At 48.6% G+C, this 24,971-nt stretch overlaps 6 protein-coding genes across 12 annotated transcripts; 3 read left to right on the top strand and 3 right to left on the bottom strand.

The window, feature by feature from the left end:
• Nucleotides 1-292: 292 nt before the first annotated feature.
• On the bottom strand, nucleotides 293-1,790 carry LOC6616159 (probable V-type proton ATPase subunit D 2). Its single transcript, XM_032725200.1, has 4 exons — nucleotides 1,390-1,790; nucleotides 1,212-1,329; nucleotides 784-1,147; nucleotides 293-727 (listed from the first exon to the last, which is right to left on the bottom strand). The coding sequence occupies exons 1-4, from the start codon at nucleotides 1,428-1,430 to the stop codon at nucleotides 501-503; spliced, it is 750 nt and encodes a 249-aa protein (XP_032581091.1). The 5' UTR covers nucleotides 1,431-1,790; the 3' UTR covers nucleotides 293-500.
• A 192-nt stretch (nucleotides 1,791-1,982) lies between these two features.
• LOC6616160 (dopamine N-acetyltransferase) lies at nucleotides 1,983-4,994 on the top strand. 4 transcript variants are annotated; one of them, XM_032725197.1, is made up of 2 exons: nucleotides 1,983-2,290; nucleotides 4,185-4,994. In XM_032725197.1, the coding sequence occupies exons 1-2, from the start codon at nucleotides 2,210-2,212 to the stop codon at nucleotides 4,920-4,922; spliced, it is 819 nt and encodes a 272-aa protein (XP_032581088.1). In that variant the 5' UTR covers nucleotides 1,983-2,209; the 3' UTR covers nucleotides 4,923-4,994. The 4 variants fall into 4 exon arrangements, with proteins under 4 accessions (XP_032581088.1, XP_002040525.1, XP_032581089.1 ...); XM_002040489.2 differs by lacking the exon at nucleotides 1,983-2,290 and adding an exon at nucleotides 3,608-4,028; XM_032725198.1 differs by lacking the exon at nucleotides 1,983-2,290 and adding an exon at nucleotides 3,608-3,743 and having other exon boundaries at nucleotides 4,173-4,994.
• Nucleotides 4,945-6,638, bottom strand: LOC116802090 (protein GUCD1). Of its 2 annotated transcripts, none has more exons than XM_032725201.1 (4): nucleotides 6,235-6,638; nucleotides 5,913-6,181; nucleotides 5,694-5,833; nucleotides 4,945-5,626 (listed from the first exon to the last, which is right to left on the bottom strand). In XM_032725201.1, exons 1-4 carry the CDS (start codon nucleotides 6,442-6,444, stop codon nucleotides 5,523-5,525), a joined length of 723 nt encoding a protein of 240 aa, XP_032581092.1. In that variant the 5' UTR covers nucleotides 6,445-6,638; the 3' UTR covers nucleotides 4,945-5,522. The 2 variants fall into 2 exon arrangements, with proteins under 2 accessions (XP_032581092.1, XP_032581093.1); XM_032725202.1 differs by having other exon boundaries at nucleotides 5,694-5,779; nucleotides 6,235-6,636.
• Nucleotides 6,639-7,210: 572 nt separating this feature from the next.
• On the top strand, nucleotides 7,211-9,389 carry LOC6616161 (protein will die slowly). The gene is made up of 3 exons (XM_002040490.2): nucleotides 7,211-7,783; nucleotides 8,010-8,635; nucleotides 8,698-9,389. The coding sequence occupies exons 1-3, from the start codon at nucleotides 7,513-7,515 to the stop codon at nucleotides 8,884-8,886; spliced, it is 1,086 nt and encodes a 361-aa protein (XP_002040526.1). The 5' UTR covers nucleotides 7,211-7,512; the 3' UTR covers nucleotides 8,887-9,389.
• Nucleotides 9,390-9,716: 327 nt separating this feature from the next.
• Nucleotides 9,717-19,408, top strand: LOC6616162 (beta-1,4-mannosyltransferase egh). Of its 3 annotated transcripts, none has more exons than XM_002040491.2 (3): nucleotides 9,717-10,688; nucleotides 16,515-17,810; nucleotides 18,122-19,408. In XM_002040491.2, exons 2-3 carry the CDS (start codon nucleotides 17,010-17,012, stop codon nucleotides 18,692-18,694), a joined length of 1,374 nt encoding a protein of 457 aa, XP_002040527.1. In that variant the 5' UTR covers nucleotides 9,717-10,688; nucleotides 16,515-17,009; the 3' UTR covers nucleotides 18,695-19,408. The 3 variants fall into 3 exon arrangements, with proteins under 3 accessions (XP_002040527.1, XP_032581086.1, XP_032581087.1); XM_032725195.1 differs by lacking the exon at nucleotides 9,717-10,688 and adding an exon at nucleotides 12,948-13,363; XM_032725196.1 differs by lacking the exon at nucleotides 9,717-10,688 and adding an exon at nucleotides 13,656-14,064.
• A 523-nt stretch (nucleotides 19,409-19,931) lies between these two features.
• LOC6616163 (chromosome-associated kinesin KIF4) lies at nucleotides 19,932-24,969 on the bottom strand. The gene is made up of 6 exons (XM_002040492.2): nucleotides 24,588-24,969; nucleotides 23,841-24,520; nucleotides 23,619-23,770; nucleotides 21,296-23,559; nucleotides 20,711-21,225; nucleotides 19,932-20,650 (listed from the first exon to the last, which is right to left on the bottom strand). The coding sequence occupies exons 2-6, from the start codon at nucleotides 24,518-24,520 to the stop codon at nucleotides 20,605-20,607; spliced, it is 3,657 nt and encodes a 1,218-aa protein (XP_002040528.1). The 5' UTR covers nucleotides 24,588-24,969; the 3' UTR covers nucleotides 19,932-20,604.
• Nucleotides 24,970-24,971: the final 2 nt, after the last annotated feature.

Genomic DNA, 24,971 nt, shown 5'->3' on the forward strand with positions numbered 1-24,971 from the left:
TGCCGTTTTTGGATAGGCACGTGCCGCTCGTGAATCCCCCAATTGGCATGGCTAAATTGGCAATTTCAGCCCAGAAGCAGCTTAGTCCGATGTTTTGATGGACTATCAAATGAATATTACGGGTCAGATAGTGTGTGCTGAGTATTCAACACACGAAGAGATGGGGATACCCTACTTTTGGTTCTCCGTTATGATTCGGATTTGATGACCACTCTAATTGCCTACCTTTTGAATACTTGTCGTCACCTTTACTGAATACTTGATATTTCTACAGATTTCACAAACACAATAGTTAGCTGGCGATAGAAACCACAAACATGGCGTCTACAAAGGTTACGATTACGGATTGTATTTCCAAGAACGACAAGTGGTACAACATCCGGATCACAACGAACGACAAAAATAACGAGTGGGAAGTGAGGTAGCAAAGTTGAGTGATGATTGGGTTGTCAGGTGGAGCACAGGATGGGTTGGTACACATGTGGGTGCTGTTCGTGTGTCTAGAAGAGCAGATCCTCGTCGCCGTCCTCGTCGAGGATATTCTGCACCTCCTGCGCTTCGGCCACTTGACCCAGGAGACGTTGCTCCGCTCGCAGCTTATCGGATGCCTTGCGAGCCTCGCGCTTCTTGTCCTGAATCTTCTTCAGTCGGTAGAACTCCTCGCGCTCCAACTCGTCCAGCTCGCTGATGATGTACTCTATGGTTCGGTTGATGCGGGGGATGATCACTGGATAGGAGAAGCATATCAGATGTGTATCGTTTCAAGCGATTTAGGGAACCCACCGTGCTCGATGGCGTTGACCCGCCGGTTGGTGACCTTGATGACATCGTCGAGGGTCACAAAGGAGGTCTGCAGGGAGGCCAGTTGGACAAGCAGGCGCACGGCGCTCTGGTAGTTCTTCTTGAGCTTGGCCAGCTGCTGGCCACCGCGTGCCAGGCCGGCCAACTCATAGGTGTCCACGCCATCCGTGTAGGGCTCGAAGATGGGCAGCGTTACCCCGGCCACATTGTCCTTCTTGGTGCGGATCTTGATCTGGGCCTTGGTCACGTTCTGCAGCACAATCTGATTGATGTCGCCGGTCGTAAACTTGACCTCGGCCAAGGAGAAGGCAGCCTCCTTCATCACCTGACCCATCAGGGTCTTGGTCTGGAAAACGCGTATGATTGGATAGTAGGCAGCATCTTCGCCACAGTTAGTTACACGCTCTCACCTCAATAATCTTGCCCAGAATCAGACGGAAGCGCATCTGCAGGGCATCCGCCTTTTTCTTTAGCAGACCATGTCCCTTGGTGGCGCCCGCCAAACGCGACTTCATCAGCGTTTGGGCCCTACAACATGGTGTATAGGTGTATAGGGTTGTGGGAGTTCAGCAAGGATTAACTACTCACCCGCGCGACGGGAAGATGGGCAAACGGTCTTTGGCTGCCATCGGAAATCAAACAATATATGCCACTCAAAAAAAAAAAAACAAGAGTACAACACGCACCACGCCAACCAAGTCAAAACTATAAATAACAACAACAAAATATTTACTAAATATACGCGACACAACGAAAATAAAATAGACGACAAAGTGGGCTACAGCGGACAGAACAGCACGACGACAAACTGGGCCAGCGAATGAAGACTCATCGAGCGACCTGGCGAGAGAACGGCGATCTTGGGTAGGCATCGCATCGGATCGGATCCGATTGGATGGTGTGGTGGGGGTAGGGGGATTTGGGGGCTCGGGACTCGATTCGGGCCCATCAGCTGTTCCGGAACAGCTGTCGCCCACAGCGAACGATGATGAGTATGGTATGTCCCCACCGCAAACACCTGTAACTCGGTGGTTCTTGAGGTTCGAGATATGAAACTTGGTATGCGCACTTGAGATACTAAAATATAATCAAATATATTACAAAGAGTATCTTCTGGTCGATGGGGTTCGAGCAACACACTCTCCGTGCTAGTGAACCAATGGAAAACTGTCAGTAGTAACAATTATTTAAGCCATTACGTGAACAAATTAATTATTCGCATTCATAACAGATACGCAGCAAACAATGAAAGGCAATAGTTCCAAAATGATGCCGATGGCATGGCTGGATGGATTCTCAACATGACAACATTGCTTTGTTCGGCACATAGTAAACTTTTTGAATCAAAATTGAATCAAAGATATACTAACTATCCCACTCAAAATTCCAAGTCTGCGCCATCAATAGAATGGGTTTCAAGAAGTTGGCCCGAAAGATCCTGAACCATCCTGGTTTCCGAGGTAGAGCCACTGGGATTCCCCGTTCCAAGGTCAGTTAGTGATGCCTTCCCTTCGATAGTCAATCGATATTGACCGTTAGGGCAGATTGATTTCAATTGAAACTGATTGCCATCAATGGATGGAAAACAAAGAGCAATAGCCACACGCAGCTAAACGCACTGCGTCACTGGCTATGAAATACCTTTGTACTCCGACGACAATTTGGACGTCTCCGGATCTCAGTCTCCGGTCATGGCTACATACCCTCCCGTCCATCCGGCGCAGAGCCACGCAATTTGAATACGGTTCTTGGTGTCGTCATGTGGCCCAATTTCAGCACTTTTGTGCAGAGCGAGAAAATTTAGAAGATTCAGTAATTCGACTATTTATTTGATGCATCGAATTGGTTTCGAGTTAAGAGCTCATGGCCGGCAGAAAGATTTGTTTCCAGTGCACTCTGGGCACGTGTCCGCCACAATTGGTCATAGCACACTGGCTATGGGACAACAGGGCTAATAATTAACGTAATGAATATGCATAGCAGGGAGTTAGTTACGCGGCGAGGAAGGTCAAAGTGGGCGGCACTTTGGGTCAAGCAACAGTTGGTGGCTGTCTAGACTCCACAATGAGGCAAGGTCATGCGGACTACCTATGAAATTCGTCTTCATACCATATGTATCTACTAGTTACCAGTTAAGTTATACTTAGGACGTGTTCAATCCCCTATTTTTGAGTCGTAAGCGACAACAAATATTCATCCCGCCTCTCATATAAGCAGAGGATAACACGGGCTTTCCCCCTCACTTAATGGTGCTAACGGCACGTCCTGGTCGTCGAGAGTCAAAATCTGTATATGAGTGCGGCTCACATTGTGCGGCGGAATCAACAGTTGGTGCGTATAAGCAAAGGGCGGCACTTCGCACGTATTTTCCATGGCAAATTGGGGCGGGGGGACACTCTCGATTTCACTGTGCTCCGGCACAAGTCACGAGCAGGCGGCAATCGCTCCCATTGCTCCAGTGTGCGTATGTTGCGTATACGCATGGCTGTCACTCGAAGGATACGACAACAACAAGGAGAACTCGGCACCCGCTCCATGCCCCACTTTACTTGCACCCCATCCCAGAGGACAAAATTTTTCTTATGCTTCGGCAATGAGGCAAACACGAGGGCGTACACGCAGCGAAAAGTTGGAGTCAATTGGAGTGGGTTGACCTACAAATAACCTGTGAAATAGTATTGATATTGAAAGCCAATCGTTTTCACTTACGTGCGTGCAAAGTAATTTCGATTTCCATTGGTTTGTAAGTTAGTCTGGGTATTTTCTCGATGTGTATTAACAGGAGGATGCTGGCGCTTCGCTTGGTCGGTCGGCTGCTCCAGCTGCTCCAGTCGCATTTCGCATCTGAAAGCGCCCGTAAGTAGGTTACACATTTTTTCGCCGAGCAAAACAAACAGTCCGCCGTCCATCTCATCCGATCCCATTGGCCACAGACGAACTGAGTAAGTGGAACTAACTTCCAAATCCAGCACCGAAATCGATTGGCCACAGGTGACACCGCTTTGGTCGCGGTGCCTGGGATTAGGTGGCCTAAAAAGTCGCGATTCTCGGAAAGGGGGCGGCATTCGTTGGGGGTGTGTCATTAGGCCAACACAAAGCATAGCGAAAGTGCAGTGGGAGCGAGCGAGAGGCAAGAGGTCGAGAGTTGAAAGGACAACCAGAGAGTTGCGACTAATTGTGTTATAGGAAAAGAGTCCCAACACATTCGACGAGCACCAAGCCCACATGTGTGTACCTAGACTTTTGCAAACGAAAATTAAAATTAAGAAATAAATAAATAGTGCTTAAATATACAGTAGGAGAAGAAAACCTTAGCTTATGCGCACTTACATCTTAAATCATCTAGATTTAATAGCAATAATATTTATAAGCTCCTCCCACAGATCTTCATTACCATCCGCAGACGATTCGGCGATTGCAGCTGCTGTGACACCATGGAGTACCAGATGATTGCACCGGAGCACAGTGAACAGGTGCTGGAGCACCTGCGCCGCAACTTCTTCGCCGACGAGCCGCTGAACAAGGCGGCCGGCTTGTGCCAGAACGGCAGCAGCTGCCCCGCCCTGGAGGCACACTGTGCCGAGGCCATACAGCACCGGATGAGCGTGATGGCTGTGGACGCGAAGGAGAAGGGTGCCTGCAAAATAGTCGGCGTCGTCCTCAATGGCATCCTGAAGCCGGGCGACACGGCCAAGGCGCTGAGCAAGCTGGACTGCAACGACGACGCAGACTTCCGCAAGATCTTCGACTTGCTGCACAGGCACAATCTCAAGCACAATCTCTTCGAGCACTTCGACGTGGACTGCATGTTCGACGTGCGCATCCTATCGGTGGACTCCTGCTACCGTGGCCAGGGCATTGCGAATGAGCTGGTCAAGCGGTCCGTGGCGGTGGCCAGGAAGAATGGCTTCCGCCTGCTGAAGGCCGACGCCACCGGCATCTTCTCGCAGAAGATCTTTCGCTCCCATGGATTCGAGGTCTTCTCGGAGCAACCGTACAGCAAGTACACGGATGAGGATGGCAAGGTGATCTTGCCCGTGGAGGCGCCCCACATCAAGTTGCAGCAGCTCTACAAGGCGATCTGCGCGGGTGACCAGGATGAGAAGAAGCAGTCGCTTTAAGGAGTCACCCGGCTGGCTCACATTTGGAACAATAATCTCATTTATTTTCTACATATACATACATGCATAATAGTTATTGGAATGTTTTCGTACTACAAATATGAAAATTAGTTGGGGGGCGTTTAGCGGAATGTTAGCTAAGAACAATTATTATTGTTCTGTGTTAAACATAACTATGAAATAACATTGGATTTTCGGACTTTCCTCCGACGGTTTTTGGAGCGTCAATGGAACGCCTCTATAATGTACGAGTAGACGCTGCCTGGCAAGTTTATATAAATATGTGTGTAATTGTTTTTTGTATGGGGACCAACTGCTAACAATACCTAAATAAAGTACACTGTTGTGCCAAAGTTAACCAGACAGCTATTTCTCTCACCTCCCACTCGAAGGCCCCCCCAGAAGGTCTCCTCCTAAAGTCCTAATATCACAATCGCAGATTCCAATCATCCGTTCTCATCACCTGGCAACCTGGCGACGGCAGGTACTTCTGTTCATTTGTTCATCTGTTCATTTGTTCATCTATTCATCTGTTCATCTATTCCTCTGTTCATATTCATCTGTTCATATGTTCCTCTGTTCCGCTGGCTAATCCATCTACTACTCCCTAGTTTCCTTCTTCTCGTATATGAAAATGATGTCCTCGTCGGTTCCATAGGCGCGCCGTGCCGTGTCCATGGACTCGATGAGGCAGCGACAAATGTCTGTGGAACGCAGCCAAAAGCGAAAATCAATAGATTTTCAAGGACTGCTAGTAACTGGAATACTCACGGCCATCGTGGACCTCGGGATTGTGGTAGAAGAGCTTCTGGGCGGCCATGTCGTATCCGCAGAGTACCACATAGTGTCCGGCATACCTTTTGGGTCCATGGAGGCGTGTATTTTGAGCAATGCAGGGTATGTGAAAACAGCTTTTCATTCGAGTTTGGGGGGTCGTGGGTGTGGATTTAAGGTGGTTTTTGTGAATCGCCGGTGGCAAGAGGAACTCACCCGAACTTCTCCAGGACATTGCGCTTGCACACCTCGCACGTGAGCAGCGAGGCGTTGGTCAGCAGGATGACGGGTCCGTGGCGGGCCAAGTGCCGCAGAATGACCTCCATGTCCACGGTGCGCTGCTCCACGCGCAGTCCATGTGCCCGGGCGTCCTTGAACTTGCGCGTCACGCGCCGTTCGTCCTTGTCGATGATCTTGGAGTAGTACGTGTGCTGCGCGTAGTTGGGATCGATCCCGAGCGTTTGGGTGAAGTACTCGTGGCGCACCTGGCCAAGAAGAGAGTGTCAATGAATACACATGTGCATCATGGCATGCCCACCTGGTAGCGCATCAACAGATAGCACAGGTCGATGGTCCAGGTGCTCGAGCCGAATCCCTCCTCGCCGCACACGGCCTCAAAGTTCCCAAGGAGCTGCTCCCTTTGCTGCGCCGACAGGATCATAATGATGCAGGACAGTCCGCAGTCCCAGTTGTAGCGCTGCTGGTAGTGCGTCAGGTTGTAGTGCTTGCTCGGCGGCAGTCCGTTCATCCTGGCCAGCAGCTGGGCTCTTCTTGGCTTCTTGTGCTCCTCGGGTCCTCGAGTGCTTGGCTCCGTGTGCTTCGCGTGCTCCTGTGCCCGCGGCTGCGCTCCTTTGATCCTGGCGTCCAATTGGAAACTGAACTGGGAATGTTTTGGTCTGAGAATTTGCTTAAACGCTGGTCAGTGTGGCCAGGTGCAGCGGACTGCGAAATGCCAATTGTCGCTCATGTCCAGTTGGAAATAATGCCAATTGGAATTTTTAAAAGAGTGCGGATATTTTGTAATTAAATATTATTTATACATACATTGTAAGTCGCCAAAGGAGTTAGATGTATTGTCCTACAACTGTTGGTTTCTGCTAGAGAATTTTTGGTTTGAAATCTTAAAGGCGCATAAAATGCTCTAACAATATGTAAATATTAATTAAATCTAATAAAGTTGCCACTTCAGTTAGAATTACCTGCAATTTTAAGACTAAATAACTACTGGCAATTGATTTAAATTTAAATGCAACTGTACGCGAAATTTCAAACATGAATGAAGCGATCTGGCAACGTCGAGCTAACTGCATGCAATTTTGCATCGATGTGCCGAAGCACCCCCCTTGATTTTTTCAGCGGGAAACTAAGAGTCCCATTCTAGAATCATCCCCCAAGGACGAAAACAGCGCAAAATCTCCCTAAAATGAACGGGGAACCGAGTAAACACGTTCCACCACCGCTGTGGCAATCCGCTGATGGTGCGCAGCGGTCACATTGACGCGCTGACCAATTTTTAGTTATTAGTGTGACCGTATGCATTATTATTTTCACGTGTGGCACGCAAACGAGCCAAAAAACCAAGCGGCTATTTACACAAACAAATCGCACGCCCAACAGTGAGAGCAGCCGGTGACCACCGGTAACGGGAGTAGCTGCAGTTAATCCGACAGGCCCAACGAATTAGCCCGCTAATTGGCGGCGTTCCTCTAGCCGGAACAACAAGAAGAAGAAGCACGTGTGCGGCGTGCCAAAGAGAAGGGAAAATAAACAAGGAGGCCAGGCCAAGGAGCATAAGCAGAATCCGCATCCGGAGGACATGGTGCCCATCGGAGCCGTGCACGGCGGCCATCCCGGCGTAGTGCATCCGCCACAGCAACCCCTGCCCACGGCGCCCAGCGGCCCAAACTCGCTGCAGCCGAACTCGGTGGGCCAGCCAGGGGCCACCACCTCATCGAACAGCAGCGCCTCCAACAAGAGCTCGCTCTCCGTCAAGCCCAACTACACGCTCAAGTTCACGCTGGCCGGGCACACCAAGGCGGTGTCGGCGGTCAAGTTCAGTCCGAATGGCGAGTGGCTGGCCAGCTCCTGTAAGTACATGCATCTCTATCCACGAGTTTCTGGCGGGAATTTAATGGTATTGAACTGCTAGTGGACAGCTCAAACAGCTCTGGCAGCTCAGTTAATGGGAATTGGGATGTTTATGTTTTAAATAAGCTCTCTGAAAAGAAAATAAGCATTTATAGAATGCACAGGGTGTTCATTCGTTCCATACATACAGCACATGCCTATTAAACTTCCACTTCTACTCCTCAGCCGCTGATAAACTAATCAAAATCTGGGGAGCCTACGATGGCAAGTTCGAGAAGACCATTTCGGGCCACAAGCTGGGCATCAGCGATGTGGCCTGGAGCTCAGACTCGCGACTCCTCGTGAGCGGCAGCGATGACAAGACGCTCAAGGTCTGGGAGCTGAGCACCGGGAAGAGCCTGAAAACCCTGAAGGGCCACAGCAACTATGTGTTCTGCTGCAACTTTAATCCGCAGTCCAATCTGATCGTCTCCGGCAGCTTCGACGAGAGCGTTCGCATATGGGATGTGCGCACCGGCAAGTGTCTGAAGACCCTACCCGCCCATTCCGATCCCGTTTCGGCGGTGCATTTCAATCGCGATGGCTCGCTGATCGTGAGCAGCAGCTACGACGGCCTCTGTCGCATATGGGACACGGCCAGTGGTCAGTGCTTGAAAACCCTGATCGACGACGACAATCCGCCCGTCAGCTTTGTGAAGTTCTCGCCCAACGGCAAGTACATCTTGGCCGCCACGCTGGATAACACGCTCAAGTTGTGGGACTACTCGAAGGGCAAGTGCCTGAAGACGTATACGGGTCACAAGAACGAGAAGTACTGCATATTCGCCAACTTCTCGGTGACGGGAGGAAAGGTGAGTTCATATCTTATGCACACTAAAACATTGAGGCTTTAACTCACAAGCGTCCATTGCAGTGGATCGTGAGTGGCAGCGAGGACAACATGGTCTACATCTGGAATCTGCAGAGCAAGGAGGTGGTGCAAAAGCTGCAGGGACACACCGACACCGTTCTGTGCACCGCCTGCCATCCCACGGAGAACATCATTGCCTCCGCGGCGCTCGAGAACGACAAGACCATCAAGCTGTGGAAGTCGGATACATAGAGTGGCTGGTATCCAGCTGGAGGAAGTGCGATCGGAACACACACATACATTTCTTGGATAATATTATAATTGTAACACCCCCCACCACACCCCTTTTTTTTTGTACGCATAATTTAGAAAAAGAAGAGGAACTCTAAAATTCTACGTTTAAATCACACTTTAAAACTCACATTCTACGGCAAAACGGAAAAATCACAAACAAACAAAAAGAAAAAGTGAAAACAAAAAAACGATTAATGTATAAATATTTATTAGCCTATTGTATTGGCCACCATGCAAACGAGAATATTCCCCCAAAATTGTTTGTAACCTTTGACACAGCCACGCAAACCAACAAAACTTATAATGATCTTTCGGTGACGAGAAAACTAAATTTAAGCGAAACACATACAACAGGTGCTCGGGGCAGAATCCCAGCGCCAGAAAGAATATATATAAAATACGAAATGTAAATTTTGAATAAAAGAAAACACCGTCTCAGCGGCGCCCAAATGTCCTTTCAACTTGCGCGCCTTTTGAGGCGAGACACTTAAATGTACAAATTGCATTTTATTCACTCAATGAGAAGTTTCAATTCTAAAAAAGCATATAGCTAGCAAAGTTACGAAACAAACAAACCTCCATTACGGGTTAGAAGCGACAATAAGTGGGTTTAATATATTACGTTTTTCTTTAACGTAACGTTTTCTTTAAGTTATTTATTTTTAAGTTTTGGCGCCTATTGGAGTGCGACCCTGCGTTGACTTGGCTTATAGAGGGCCACACTGCCCGTTCAGTTTGAACGTTTGCCACTGGATTTCGATAACGGCGCGCGACGGTCACTTGGCGAAACGAATATCGAAAAAACCGACGAATCTAAACTCGGGGATCACGGATTCGACTCACTTGATTCAGAACCTTGCCGAATCCGAATGCCATGCGATGCGCGCGCCAATCCGCTGAACAACATTCGCCCAGTGAATTTTGCAATTAAATTGCAAATCAATTTCGACCCGCCGCCGTCGCGCGCACACACACACACGCAAGCACCCGCACCGCGCACACATACACACACACACACATACACACCGCGACACGCGTAGTGAGAAAAAAAAGTGGCAATAAAAGCAAAAGAAGAGAAAAAATACAACGGTCGTGGTCGTGGGAAAATCGATTTTCCTTTTAAACAAATCGCTGCTAGTTTGGGCTTTTCCAAGCGCCTCTACTGCAATTCCTTTGCTTTTTTTTCTGTGCAAAGTACGCCGAAAGAGCGGCGTGAACCGGTGCAGAGAGAGAGCGAGCGTGAAGAGGTGAGAGAGAGGAAGGTGTTCATCGGCGGAAAATTAGCAAGGCAACAAACGTTTATAAATATAAACACATATATTCCAATATAAAAATCGCAAATATTAATGACGAGACAAGAGCGCCTGCAACAACAGCAACCACAGCAACAACTGCAACAACAGCAGCCCAGCAACCAGGGATTCTAATTTGAAAATAACCCAAACAAATCCAAATCGGTGGGAGCGACAAGGAGGAGAGGAGAGTGCGAAAGAGAGGCGCCAACAAAAGTGTATCATTTAGCAGCGGCACACCCAGGAACGCGGAAAACTCCCGCCCACCCTCGCCACGCCCCTCGCCGCCCAGCACACCCATTACCAATACCAATAACAGCAATAACAACCACAATAACAGCAGTCTGCAGCGAAGAAACGCCGAGGAAGAGGCAGACGGAGACGGAGACAGATAGAAACCCAAAAGAAACCCAAACATTCGGACACTCGCTCTTCTTCTTCCCAATACGTTTTGGCATGGAAAACATGGTGAGCAAAGAAAAGCAAGTTGTTAACTTTTCAGGGGCGTAAATCGACAGGGGCTTAGCTAATATTCATCGACTAAATGTGCGCTTGACGAACTAGTTTAATGAGCTCAACTACCCAATTATTAAAACCATTTAACTGCGCCCTTGGCTAGCCACCCCCTCACCCCACCCCCCCCTTTTCGACGCCCTTGGACCGCCTTTTAGCACATTTCGGTTAGCAGCACTCGTTGTCGCCGTGTGTGTACATATGTATGTGCACAGCGGCGGGCAAGAAAGTAGGACTAAGTGCAAGTCATTATGCAGGGTCATAACTATGTCCTTATTACTTAAGATGAGCAGCATTACCAAATCAGGCATTTGGTTGCCAAGAGAAAAGCCGTGTCTGTTTGGCGCATTGCTCGCGTGTTTTTGTGTAATTTCGTTCCCATGTGGCTATGTGACCTGTTAACTTGGAAAGTTACCCGTTGGAACTCGTGACTCTCGTCTGCATCCAATATTCATAGCCAGCGGCGAATGTCCTTGAGCAAGGGATTGGCCCCCATTTAACTCCCCGACGGGCGCAGCAGGGCGTGCGCCTAACCCTTATGCCGCCGCTCCCTCGATGACGTACAGTCAACACAGCGAGCGAAATAAGAATGCAGGATGTTTATGATGCACATATGCACATGCATAATATAAACATATATATGCTCAATGGCTCCATTGTGGAAGCATTGACAACTCGGCGGTGTAAACAAAGTTAGCTTCGTATTTAGAGCGCAAGAAGGGTTTCCGTTCCGTTTCCTACGGAAACGTAGACTTTAGCAAACAATTGGGATTGTATTTCGGTTTCCTACCTAGGTAGGTTTCCAAGATTCTAAGGCTATACTCTTAGTAAACGTTGATAAACACGAATGGAGGAGCAACGACCATATAATTTCCTACTAAGACAACGCCTACAGCAACTTGATCCGCTGCACTTTCTGGCGAGCTGCTGCAGATAAGGAGAAATGTAGGCTTTAGCTGGTAAACAAACTGGGAAACAGTATAATGTGGCACACCTTTGTGACGAGCCTACTTGGCCGACGAGGGAACTTTCCGTTTAGCTACCGGCTACTAGATGTGTCATTGTGTTTACTCGGCGGACTGCTCTGTGCGGTCCAGTTGTCCAGTTCTTGCCCTAATCGCAGGGATGGGGGCCCACCGTTTGCATGGCCCCCTTTTGCAACTGGCGGCCTGCACTCGAGGAAACCTGCCCACATTTCACTTGTGGCCCCACCATAAACGAGTGCCGATTGTGTGCTCTGCCCGCGCTTATCTACGCACGGACACAGACGCATGTTTGTCGCTGTTTGCTCAGTCCATTGCGATAAGCGATGTGGCTCTCTGCCGCTGGTCTTTTTTCTTTCTTGCGTGACAGCCCTCGATTTGTGGCCAAAATGCTGCTTGGTGGGCTGGTGACATAGCACGCCTGGTGGTGCTCGGTCCATGTCCTTGTTGCTATCTGCCTCACCTCCTGACCTGGCCATGATGTCATGTCGGGGGAAGCACCTGCCTGACCTACTGCTAATGTGCGCTCCTAGTTTTCGACATGCAATTATCCTATCCGTCCATCTGCTCCGCTTCCAGCGACGCCAATGAACTAGGCGTACAACAAACTGCCATCTGATATCGAGTCCATTTGCATGTCCAGCTCCATGATGATGTCATACTGGAACTTATAGTCCGACCGACCATCTGAATAGGTGCCCTTGACTTGGCATTGTCCTCCAGTGTACTCCAAATGTCCTATCTACGGTAGTGTATATAGTGCATCTACAGACAAATATCTGTGTCTTTCGGAATCCCCAATTGCCTGGCCCATGATTCAAGAGGTGGACGGACAGCCGAACTGTGATTACGACGTAATCAAGCAGTACACACAAAGAAATAAGTATGTTTTATTGTTGAGAGCTAAGAACTTAAATAAATATGCTGGTCTGCAGGAAGTGCGACACAATATAGATCACAATTGCTTGAAAAGCGTGCAAATCATAAACTAGATATGGGCACTCCCCCCGAGAAGCCCACACAAAACATTCAGATCAAATTGGGGCTAAAAGCAGCTGGTGAATCACGGAACGGAAACCACTCAAGTGACGTTCGATGCACCAACGATGAGTTGGCCCAGATCAGTGCAGTTCCTTGCCAGTTAGCTGGATCGTGGCCAAGAGCGCTGTGATTGCTGCAGGCGATTCTTCTACGTGTACCAACCAAGTACTTAGTGCCAACATTGGTTAGCGGCGCTCTGCCCTCCGCTGATTGTGTTCTGTGCTTGATAACGTATTTAATTTATTATTATGACTGCGCACACACACACACACACGGACACACACGGGGACGGCGTATAGCGTAGCGTATGGGCAGGTGTACCTGACCGATTTCCATGGAGCTTAGTGTGCCGGCGACCGTCTTCGGAGCTCCAAGCACGAGAGGAGTACTCACAAATCGCGCGTACTAAACGAATCCCATTCAGTCGAAAACGTGCAACGAATCAAAGCGAAAAAAAACGATAAAACATCGAACTATAGTCAAATCGAAAAAGAGAAAAAAATAAAAATAAATAAAAAAATAAAAATAAATAAAAAAATAAAAAAAAATAAAAAAATAAAAAAACAGAAAACGAATACGAATACGAATACGCGCGATTATGGACTGGTGAGCGGGGCACTTCGATTGCGTGGGGTTTGTGGGTTGGTATTGGGACCTAAACACCTGGAACGATCCCCTGTGAAGCGGGGATTTCCCATTCATGGAGCGCGCCGCTGGACTTTGACATTGACTGCAGCGGTGCGGTGCACAGGGAGAAATTTTGCGAGTGGCGGCAAATCGATATTAAATGGACGCGAATCATTATCAGAAATGTGTGCTTGCAGGATGAGGATGATCTATGGGGCAGTAACTTTGTGAGCTATATACATTCGCACGTTGTTATATAAGGTTGGCCGGGCGAAGTTAAGGCACTACTTTAATTGGCTTCTAGGCCAGTCGGCCGTTCGAGAGACGTGCTAATTAATGGGCGAACTATTAACTTGGCTAATGGAAGCGCTGCTCGAGTGGCCAACGCGATGCGACTCAGGGCAGGTGCTCACGATTAGATTTCCCGCGACCAGGCTGCACTTGGAGAGCTGCTCATCGCTGCTTTCAACTGGAATTGGGCCCGGGAACAATGTGCCGCGGCAATTAACCAGTATATCAGTATATCAGCAATGGCATCGCACACCACAGTGGTTATCGCCAGCGAATTGTTCGCAAATATAAGTTATGCATTAAGTTGGACAATCTTTCGATTGGCACTCGCAGGAACCAAGAGCGATAGCATTAGCCAAGAAGGAGGACAACATCTTCGCACCGGAAAGGTAGTGATCACTGGCTCAGTTTCTTGTTCACCTGTTCAAGCGTTTGCACTTTCGATTTTGTTTCGTCCCCACCGCCCAAGCCCATGTGTGCACTAGCCACCCACTGTATTCGATTTTGTGCACTGCCCTGCAATCGCTGGAGCGTTGCATTCATTTTCATTTTCTCGCAGTTAGTTGCGAAAAAAGAAAACAAACAAAGCGAATGAGAGGCGCAATATATAGTATAGTAAAGTGCTATTGTTTAAATGATTGCACCCAGCCAGTCAGCCAGTCAGACAGTCGGGCAGTCCGATTTTGTTTTTTATATAAGCGCGGACCGGTTATCGCGAGCAATCCAAGTTCATTACGGCCACAACAACAAGGGCCCGGGTTAATCTGCGGCTGGGTCTCTCCGGAGTTGCCGTTGAACCCGCTCCTCCTCCGGCCGAATGATTCATGCGGTGATAAGCGCAGCGCGCTGGAGTCATTGGATTTGAATTTGGACGTGGATCCACCACATCCAAGGTTTCCAAACATTTTGGATGGCCTGTCATGCCCGATGGCATCGGCCAGCTCTGACGTACAAACGCATGTATATGGGATTTCGCAATTGTCGAAGGCCGTCGCTTATCGTCAACGGAATTTAAACTGTGTACTCGTATGCGGGTCCGATTCGCCGGGCGAGGAGTTTCTTATCAGGCTGTCTGAAGTGTCACAATAGCCGGCCAAGTACGGTGGCCACCGGCTAGGGTGGACAGTATGCACAGACACTATGGTCGGACAGAGGGGGGATATCTTAAATATATACTCAAGTAGGATGCCTTACATGACAAAGATCACAGTTATATACATACATATATGTATCCATCGAGTACTCACTGTTCCACTCGAAATCGGAGCTCTGTTCCATTTGGAACAGCTCACATGGGCCTCTAATCCAGAGACCCTAGGGAATTTTGACAAACATTTGATTGTTATAGCCAGCCCTCGATATTGTGTGTTATTGCCGCTGAAAACGACACACCGCAAAACCTCCCACGTTTGTGGGTTCCCATTGCTCCTGGGTGGTGGCACCCCTCCGCCAATTGAGGCGATGTGAGTGGATAAATCGATATGGGGCGTGTGTAATCTTTATGTGCCCACCCCACCATTGGACAACGCCCCAGACTGTGGAGTACACTCCCGTGGAACTCGAATCGATGGAAAATTTCGCTGGCACTTGGTCAGATATTTTCGTTATTGGACTTGGACCTGGTTACCTGGTTCCCTGGTCAAGGGCCTCGATTCGTCTCGATTCCAAGTGCATGAGTCAGCCATCATTTGAATGGTATGTGTGTGTACAAAATTCCGACCTATTGTGATTTCCCCTTTGTTCAACTTCCTTTCTTTTTCATTCATCAATATAATACACAGTTGTATATATTGCTATACGAGATTTGAGAAAGTCGCCAGAATCCTATGTTGGTTCACAAATATTTAGATTAGATTAGGAATATTTTCTTTCAATTCGAGTTAATTGGACCACATGAGATTGTCGGTACTCCGATCCATAATTGTGGTTAATTGCTTCTATGGCACTGCAAATTTAAGTGCAAAGTGAAATCAAGTCCACGAATCTATGTTGGAATCTATATGTTGGACTATTTGATAAATGATTGATGATTAGCTTATCGCCGCCTATTTGATTTCCAGCTCCCCTAAATTCACGCGATAGTGCCAATCAAACGCTGCTAATCTGAATACTTCCTGGAATCCCCAGTTTTTTTTTTTTTTTTTTGAAATGCCTCTAATCATATCGCGCTAGTCACGAAATGAACGAGCGGGAAGCGACAAATGGAAACATGTGCAAACACACAATATCATTCGGATATCGATGTATCCAGTCCTAATCCGCGTGGCTGAACGAGATTTAACATTCCCCACCCAAAAAAAATGCCAAGGCAAGAACGATAAACACTCGAAATGATGTGTACCAATTGTAATCAAATCGTTGCCATTTGAACCCGCTCAATTGCTGCCCAAGTTATGATGCGCGGGCTTTATGGAAAATGGATGGAATGCGGAGAAGCTGAATGGCCGAATGGCTGGCTGCTGGTTATGTGATCAATAGTTGTATGGGCCGCCGGGCACGCAATGGTGGAGATGATTAACAAGTTTCCATGGCGGTGGGGCAGGGAAGGCCCGCCCAAATACTCAGTTCTAATTCAATCATACGAGTAAATGTAGCGAACGAAAATGTGACCGATGTGAAAGGTTAAAAAAATTAAGTATACTATACAGCCGGGCTAGCAGCACTAATTCATTTTTAATGCCAGATTACGAGTCACAGCGGCGAGGCGGGATGCCAATTGTTTGGCATATTTGGTGGGATTCTGAGGGCTGATAAGGGCTAACGAAAATGCTACCATGCTCGCTTTTTATCCAGAACTCGATACTAATGCCAAAACCTCTTGTTTCCGTTCCAATCGCAGAAATGTCTGACCAGGAAACAGAGCTGAGAGTCTCAAATGCAAGAAAGCCAACGCCAGCGGCAGCAACCACGTCCAAGTTCACCAACAGCTGAAGAGGAAGCGGAGGAGACGAGACCGCGGAGCAGCACAGCCAGGAGCTGATAGAGCATCCGGAGCACCACACACATATTGACCTGGGGTGCCTGGACCAACCAACTTCCTTTCCGCTCGGCGGCAATCGCTGAGCTTCAGGCACAAACAAACTTACAAACCCTTAGTATCTTTAGCCGGGTAGCTGACTCATCCACCGTCGTTTGAGTCGGGATCGAACGAACGAACTAACGAACAAACAAGGCAGATAAGGATTCCAGATTGCGGAATTGCCAGATTGTCAGAGCACAAGTCTACTTAAGGCTGGAGAACCATAGCCACTTAAGTTACGTTATTACACACACAAACTAAAAACTAAAAACAGAAAAAAGGAAAAACAAAACCAGACACAACCCGCAAACCAAGATGAACTCCACCACAAAGCATCTGCTGCACTGCGCACTGCTCATCACTGTGATAGTTACCTTCGAAGTATTCTCCGGCGGTATTAAGATTGACGAGAACTCGTTCACGCTCGTGGATCCTTGGACTGAATACGGCCAGTTGGCCACGGTTCTGCTGTACTTACTGCGCTTTCTCACGCTGCTCACGCTGCCCCAGGTGCTGTTCAACTTCTGCGGCCTGGTATTCTACAATGCCTTCCCCGAGAAGGTCGTCCTCAAGGGCAGCCCCCTGCTGGCGCCCTTCATCTGCATCCGTGTAGTCACGCGCGGCGACTTCCCGGACCTGGTGAAGACGAATGTGCTGCGCAACATGAATACCTGCCTAGACACGGGACTGGAGAACTTTCTCATCGAGGTGGTCACGGACAAGGCGGTGAATCTGTCGCAGCATCGACGCATCCGGGAGATCGTGGTGCCCAAGGAGTACAAGACGAGAACCGGCGCGTTGTTCAAGTCGCGCGCCCTGCAGTATTGCCTGGAGGATAATGTGAACGTGCTGAACGACAGCGACTGGATCGTCCATCTGGATGAGGAGACGCTGCTCACTGAGAATTCGGTGCGTGGAATCATTAACTTTGTGCTGGATGGCAAGCACCCGTTTGGCCAGGGCCTGATCACCTATGCCAACGAGAACGTGGTCAATTGGCTGACCACCTTGGCGGACAGCTTTCGGGTCTCCGATGATATGGGCAAGCTGCGCCTGCAGTTCAAGCTCTTCCACAAGCCGCTCTTCAGCTGGAAGGGCAGCTATGTGGTCACCCAGGTGAGTAATTCCCTCCGTTTCGTTGCTCGATTTGTGGGCGAATGAGTGGGCCTTTGGGGAATTCCACTCACTACTTTCCCAACGGTCTTTTATCAACCATGACAGCTCAGTAAGCTCTGAACGGAAAGCAATCTAATTCCTGCACTCACGACACGAATGAGAAATCGCAGGCATTTCCAAGGGGCATTCTTATGGCATTTGTTGTGCCATAGGAATGAAATCACACTTGCACAAGGTTTCAATCATATTATGCCCACAAATCGAACTACAACTACATATATGCGTGTACTAATTAATCTTCATTATGCTAGGTGAGTGCTGAGCGTTCAGTGTCCTTTGACAACGGCATCGACGGCTCGGTTGCCGAGGATTGCTTCTTCGCGATGCGTGCCTTCAGCCAGGGATACACGTTCAACTTCATCGAGGGCGAGATGTACGAGAAGTCGCCGTTCACGCTGCTGGACTTCCTGCAGCAGCGGAAGCGTTGGCTCCAGGGCATCCTGCTGGTGGTGCACTCCAAGATGATCCCCTTCAAGCACAAGCTCCTGCTGGGCATCAGTGTCTACTCGTGGGTCACCATGCCGCTGTCCACGTCGAACATCATCTTTGCGGCACTGTATCCCATTCCCTGCCCCAATCTGGTTGACTTCGTGTGCGCCTTCATCGCGGCCATTAATATCTACATGTACGTCTTTGGCGTAATCAAGTCCTTTTCGCTGTACCGCTTCGGTTTGTTCCGATTCCTGGCCTGCGTGCTGGGTGCGGTGTGCACGATACCCGTGAATGTGGTCATCGAGAATGTGGCCGTCATTTGGGGCCTGGTGGGCAAGAAGCACAAGTTCTATGTGGTTCAGAAGGATGTGCGCGTACTGGAGACTGTCTAGGATATTGTGGAACTGGAGAAGGGAGTCATCGAGTGCAGCCATGGTCATCATATCGCCCCCAGAAACCAAAAACCAAATTAAGCAAGGCAAAAACAAACGAAATTTCGCACAATTCGGCCAGGCTCAGTGCGTTGTCCTGGCACAATCTGATTGATTTACTTTATTTGTACATTTTATAAGCATAAGAGTCACTCAACAACCACACCCACACCCACACCACACCATATAATTGTTGTTTCGTTCTAAAGTCATGGTCATTCACAACTTTGCCAAAAAGAAAAAGGAAATCAGATCAGATCATCGTAGTAGCAATCAGCACGGATTACAAGCATACCAGGGTGTCCGACCCAAAGAACAAATGCAATAGACAACGTCTTGGAGCGAGATCTATGATCTAGTGCATCACTCACTAGAAGATGCAACTGCAATACAACAACAATTGGGGCAATAACAATGATGCAAGAGAACCACACGCGAAAACTCTCCATTAAGTGTAATTTCATTATATATATATTTTTTTTGTATAGTCTGTAGTGAAAGAAATGCGCTATATTTATATAAACGTAAATATTGTATGTACATTGTAGATTTATTATTACAATTACGATTATTTAAAAATGTGTACATTGATGTATTGAAAATCTGTTAAATATCATTCACACCGAAACCAAGGTTAAAAACAAAAAGGGAAGCAAACTAAAATGTTTAGACTTATGTACTTACGTGCGCAAATTTTGATGTACTTTGTGAGCAGTTTGGCCTATGTAAATACGTCATTCACCACAGGATGTATGCCCCGAGAGCCGGGAGGATCAGGATCGCCCACTTTCCGCATCCTTCCGAAGATCTTCTTCAGCCCGGAGAAGTCGTGGTGTGAATGATATGATCCTGATTTGAGAAGAGGTCCTCGATCCTCTCGGGGAGCCACCTTCGAATTTCGTTGTTCTTATTTTTTAGTTGGAGTACTCTGTTTTAGTCACATTTCCTTTGTTTGCCTCTGTCATTCTGTTAATCTGTTATCGGTGCTTTGAAACCCACGCCCAAATCACTCACGCCCTCTGAAAATGTGGAGCACGTGAGTTGCAGTCACCTCGTAAACCCCAAAAACAAAAAAAAAAAGAAAAGGCGAAAAAGAATGTCGCGTCCACTCACACACACACACCACCCAATACACACACACATACAACTGTTACGAAAAAAGAACCAAATACAAAAACAATAATAAAATGTCAAAATATAAATGCATATCTTTTATATTCGAAAGTTGGGGTGAAAATACGAGACTTATTTCGAAAAAACAAAACAAAAACAGCAAGGTTCTAATTTTATTCCATGGAAAAAAAATGGGTGATTTTTTTTTGGGAAATCATGTTTTTAAAAATATACCAATCTCTCTCGTAATCATGTATTTTGGCAAAAAAAAAAAAAGAATTTGTTCTGAATGTTTGTGAATCGAAAAAATTTGGAATAGCGTAAGAAAAGATATAAGTAAGTAAGATATAAGTAAGTTGGAATCATCTGAGTTCTGCAGCTAACCGAATTTAAGCTTAGATGACCCAGGAATGAATTGATGCAGATCAATGGATACTATATTGATAAATTATAAAACATGGAATACAGTCTTGGTTGATAAAAAGTTCATAACGATCATTTCCTAAAAGATAACGAACATAGCGAGAACAAAGCGAGTCTAATCTCGCCACTACAATATGGGCTGTCAGGCATTTAGAGGCTCCTCCTTCCTGCACATCTGTTAATGCTCCCCTTTCCTGCACATCTGTTAATGCTCCTCCTTCCTGCACATCTGTTAATGCTCCTCCTTCCTGCACATCTGTTATTGCTCCTCCTTCCTGCACATCTGTTAATGCTCCTCCGTTGACATCCCTGATTGGTTGAGGTTCCCTCCAAATTCAAAAGAATTTCCGCTTGGGCGTGTCAAACGCCAGTCCGGACATCCTGCGAAATGAAAACGAATGCTTGCATTTGGAACGTACAAAATGAAGTAGTCTTGCCCACTTAGCCAACTTGGGTCCATTGAAGTCTTCCCCTGCGTTTGTATCCATCAGCGGTGTGGCCGCGGCCTTCGGTTCCTGCAGCGTTCGCTTCGGCGAAGGCATAACTTTGCCGGGCGCTTCTGGAGTGACGAACTTCACCGTGTTCTCCTTGGCGGTCTGGGGCTCGTCGTCGCCGTCATCATCAGACTTGTCGGCATCCTCCGCCTCGTCCTTCTGGCGTTCTTCGTCAAGCGGGTCATCGCCACCCCCGCAATGCGGAGCTTGATCCTTGAGATTTAGGGGATTGTGGCAGTTGCTCTTGCAAACGCAGCTCTCGCTGCACGCATTGTTGCCCAAAAGGCAGCCGCAGCGCTTGGTGGTGCACTTTGTCCGACACTTGCAGCCCTTGCAGCGTTTGCCATCCTCTGTGGCGGATGTGGAGTTCAGCGATTGTATGGATGAATTGCCCAATGACGTCACGTTGGCATCCTGTTTCTCTGGCGGAGAAATCACAGTGCGGCTATCGGATTGAATCCTCTGCGGCAATGTCAAGAAAATTGTGGAACAATTAGTTTCAAGAGCTTTCGAAAGCCAAATGCAAACTCACCTTGGATTTTGATGTGGATGGCACCCAGTCGGGATCGTCGCTGACATCGCTTAGTACTATTGTATCGTTGCCATCCACTATCTGGAAACTATCATCTAAGTCCTGAGGCTCGGACTTAGCTGCCTTGGCTTTTGACTTGTTCTTGGCTCTAAGCTTGTCCAGCTCCTGCTGCAGTGCCTCCCGGCTGCTGAGCAGCTCTTCGAGGATCTGATTGCGCTGCTGATCCTCCGCCGGTGACTGAGCTGCAGCCCATCGCCGGTTTGCTGTCCTGATTAAAACGGAAACCTTTTCCTCGTAGTCGCGCTGTTGCGCCAGCATTTGCTCTTCATGCTGGACTTCGAGCAGACGAAGGCGTTTGCCTGCCAAATCTTCCTGCTGTTGAGCTTCCAGTAGCTGCACGCGCAGGTCATCCAACGTTGTGCGCTGCTCATTCAAGATGGAGGCCTGTAGACGCCGCTGCTGCACCAAAGTCTTCAAGAGTTGCTTGCTAACCGTCCTGGACTCGCCAAGGCTTTGGACGCCCTCAGCCAAGGAGCGAATGCGGCTATCCAGATCGGTGGGGCAGACTTTCTGCTGAAGATCGGAGATCTGGGCATTGCGCATTTCCAGCTCCTCCTCGAGACTCGCCAGAATGCGGGCCTGCTCTGCGGCTTCGGCGGGATCGTCGACTTTGTCCTGCTGGACCAGATGGTAGTGATTGTTGATTACGGCCCGGTCCTCCATCAGTTGCTCCAGGCTGTGCTCAGCATCTATAAGCGAGAGTATGATCTCCAGTTCACGATCCACCCAGGAATCTGTCTTCGCGTTCGCGTTGGAGGAGCCAGCGGCAGATCCCCCGTTATCCTTGTACTTGTGACGCTGGGCCTGCGCCGAAGCCTGCCGCTCGAGAGCATCCTTCAGCCTCTTGTTGGCAGCCAGTGCCTCCTCGCACTTGCGCTTGAGGACCTGGCGCTGCTTGGAGTGCAGCGTCTGTTGGCGCACAATCTCCGACTGCATTTTGCGGTCCTTGCTCTTTAGTTGGGTTAGCTCCTTTTCGCGAACCATCTTCCATTGGCGGAACTTCTCGGACTCACCACGCATTGCTCGTATGAGCTTCACCTTGGATTCCTTCATGGTGCGGATTTCGGTACTTAGATTCTTAATTTTTTCACGCTCCTTGTCTCGTATCTTTAGCAAGTTGGCCTGCGTGATCAGCTTCCGGCGCAGATCGGAGATCTCCTGCTCCAAGAGCTGCAGGCGTTTGCGTCGCTCCTCCGCCAATTTGGCAGATGCATCCTTGCTCTTAATGTTGCGCAGCTGATCCATGAGGTCTCGTCGCTCCGCCTCGAGGTCATCGATCTTTTGGTTGCACAGCCGCAACTTGACGTCCTCGTCATCCGAATCCAGTCTGCTAAAGTTGCGCATAATACGCTCGTGCAGCTCCTGTTTGAGGTCCAGCTGGCGATTGATGTTGCGCAGTTCGCCAGCGAAGTTCATTTGCTTGTTGGTATACTCCTCCGAATGGGAATGCAGCATTTCGTGCACCTCATCGCCGCCGCCTTCACCGCCTTCTGTATGGGAACGACTGTTCTGTCGCTGGCGTGTCTCATGGCCCTGGGACTCCAGCTCCTCCTGAGTGCGTTGCAATTCTACGTGCACTCGATCCACCAGCAGTGAGAATTCGCGAAGATCATTGTCACCATTTTTATTCTCGTTTCCGAATTGCGCCTGTTCTCTTTTATCCAGTTTGCTCTTTAGCTCCGTTACATGGCTTCGGAGTTTATCGTGGGCCTGCTCGGCGATGTGGGCACGCATTTCTTTCTCGGTGAGATCGAGCAACGACTGATGAAGCTCTTGCTGTAATTTCCTATTCCTGTCCTGCAGGGTGCGCACCTGATTCTTAAGCAGCTGGATCTCGGCCGCATTGGCCATTGAACCAGCTAGTGAATCCTCACAGGAAATGGCACCCAAGCCTACGGCTCCAACAGCGCTGGTTAAGGAACTGCTCATCTTGCCGCCCGCCAACAGCTCTACACGCAGCTTTTGGATGACATCCTTCAGGAAATTAATCTCCGCCGCATGCGGATCGAGATTGACCACTGGCTTGTTTTTGATTTGCAGTGCTCGATCCGCATAGCGTAGGGTGCTCAATGTCTCGGCCACGTTGTAGTCGGCGGGGCTGACGCAAGCAATCATGAGCGTAATGGAATTACCGCCCAGAGAGTCCTGCAGCAGACGTGTTAGCTTGGACTGGCGATAGGGTACGTAGCCAGCGGCCTGACCAGCTGCAATGTATATGGAATTTATGAAAATGGAGACCAGTGGCTAAATGATAGATACTCACATCCCAAGGCATTGATCACGTTGCCCAGGGCCAGAAGACCCTTATTGATGTTTACGCCCTCTTTGAAGCGATCGCCGCTGGCTAGGGTCTTTGAGCAGCGTTCAGAGCCAGCCAGATCCACCAGGTTGAACCTGGACGTGGTGACGGATTGTCTATCGGAGATTGGGGGAAAAATGTGATTAAGAATTAAGTATTCTCGCGAGGTGATGGCGGCCCACTTACTTGCCGTCCAGCTTGGTAGCTACTAGCGTCAATGTGAATATGGAATGGGATCTTGAAGAGGTTTCATTCATAGCCGTGGCGGCCACAGCCCGCCCGGCTGAGCCGCGGATCAGATGATCGGTCACTTCCTGGGCTGATGTGACCTCTAGCTCGGTGAGACCCGGCATGATAATACGGTTCTTGACCTCCCTGATGTCTACGGTGGCCTTGTCCCGAGTTTTCGACGAAAAAAGGTCATAGAACTGCTCCTGGTAGAGCTCCACAAAAGAGCATGTGACAGAAAAACGATATTCGCTCTGCATTTCCGCAATGGCTTGGAATATATCATGAACGGCGCGTGGTATAACGCCCACATGATCATCTAGCACTCCGTTGAAGGCGGTGCCCATAGTGTAGGTCTTTCCGGAACCCGTTTGTCCATAGGCCAAGATTGTGACGTTATAGCCATGCAACAGCTTCTTCACTTTGGCCTGCACACACGTCTCGAATAGATCCTTCTGCGAGTCGCCAATGTCGAAGACATAGTTGTACGTATACGACTCATTCCGGTTGACTGTAACCTGTGGCGCTCCATCCGCTGATCGTTCGACGGCAATCCGGCAGCCGCGATCCAACTCGGACTGCACCAGGGGACGCACGCGCAAGGCCACTGCCACGCAGCTGGGATCCTCGCTGGACATCTGGGGGTTTTGGAAGGACAATCATCACATTCCATCACCCTTACCGACATCTCCACCAACCACTTACCTTCTCTGGGGCACAGCAGATCCGCTCAAGTCCGAATCGGGAAATAGAAAATCGCGCGAAAACTGATCAGATGGTTAGCACTTACAAAAACTTAGAATTTAGGTTGTTCTTGATTTTGGAGCAAAGTGGCTTCTCCGCGCGCAGCCCGGCACTCTCAATGAATTCTTTTTTTGAGTCCTAAACTAAACTAATCCAATGCGACGCTAAAAAGCAAAGGCATTTCTGCCAGTATTTTTAAAAATGGCGTTGTTATCGATTCTCCGCAGATGTCGATAAGTGCCTGACGATGGAGGTGCCGGTGTATAACGATTTCGATTGTTTTGGCTCTAAATAGCATCTGAAAAACTTTTGTTGAACGATTTGTGTACAGCGATATGACTAAAG

This window comes from Drosophila sechellia, chromosome X, assembly GCF_004382195.2.
Source record: "Drosophila sechellia strain sech25 chromosome X, ASM438219v1, whole genome shotgun sequence".
NCBI lineage: Eukaryota > Metazoa > Arthropoda > Insecta > Diptera > Drosophilidae > Drosophila > Drosophila sechellia.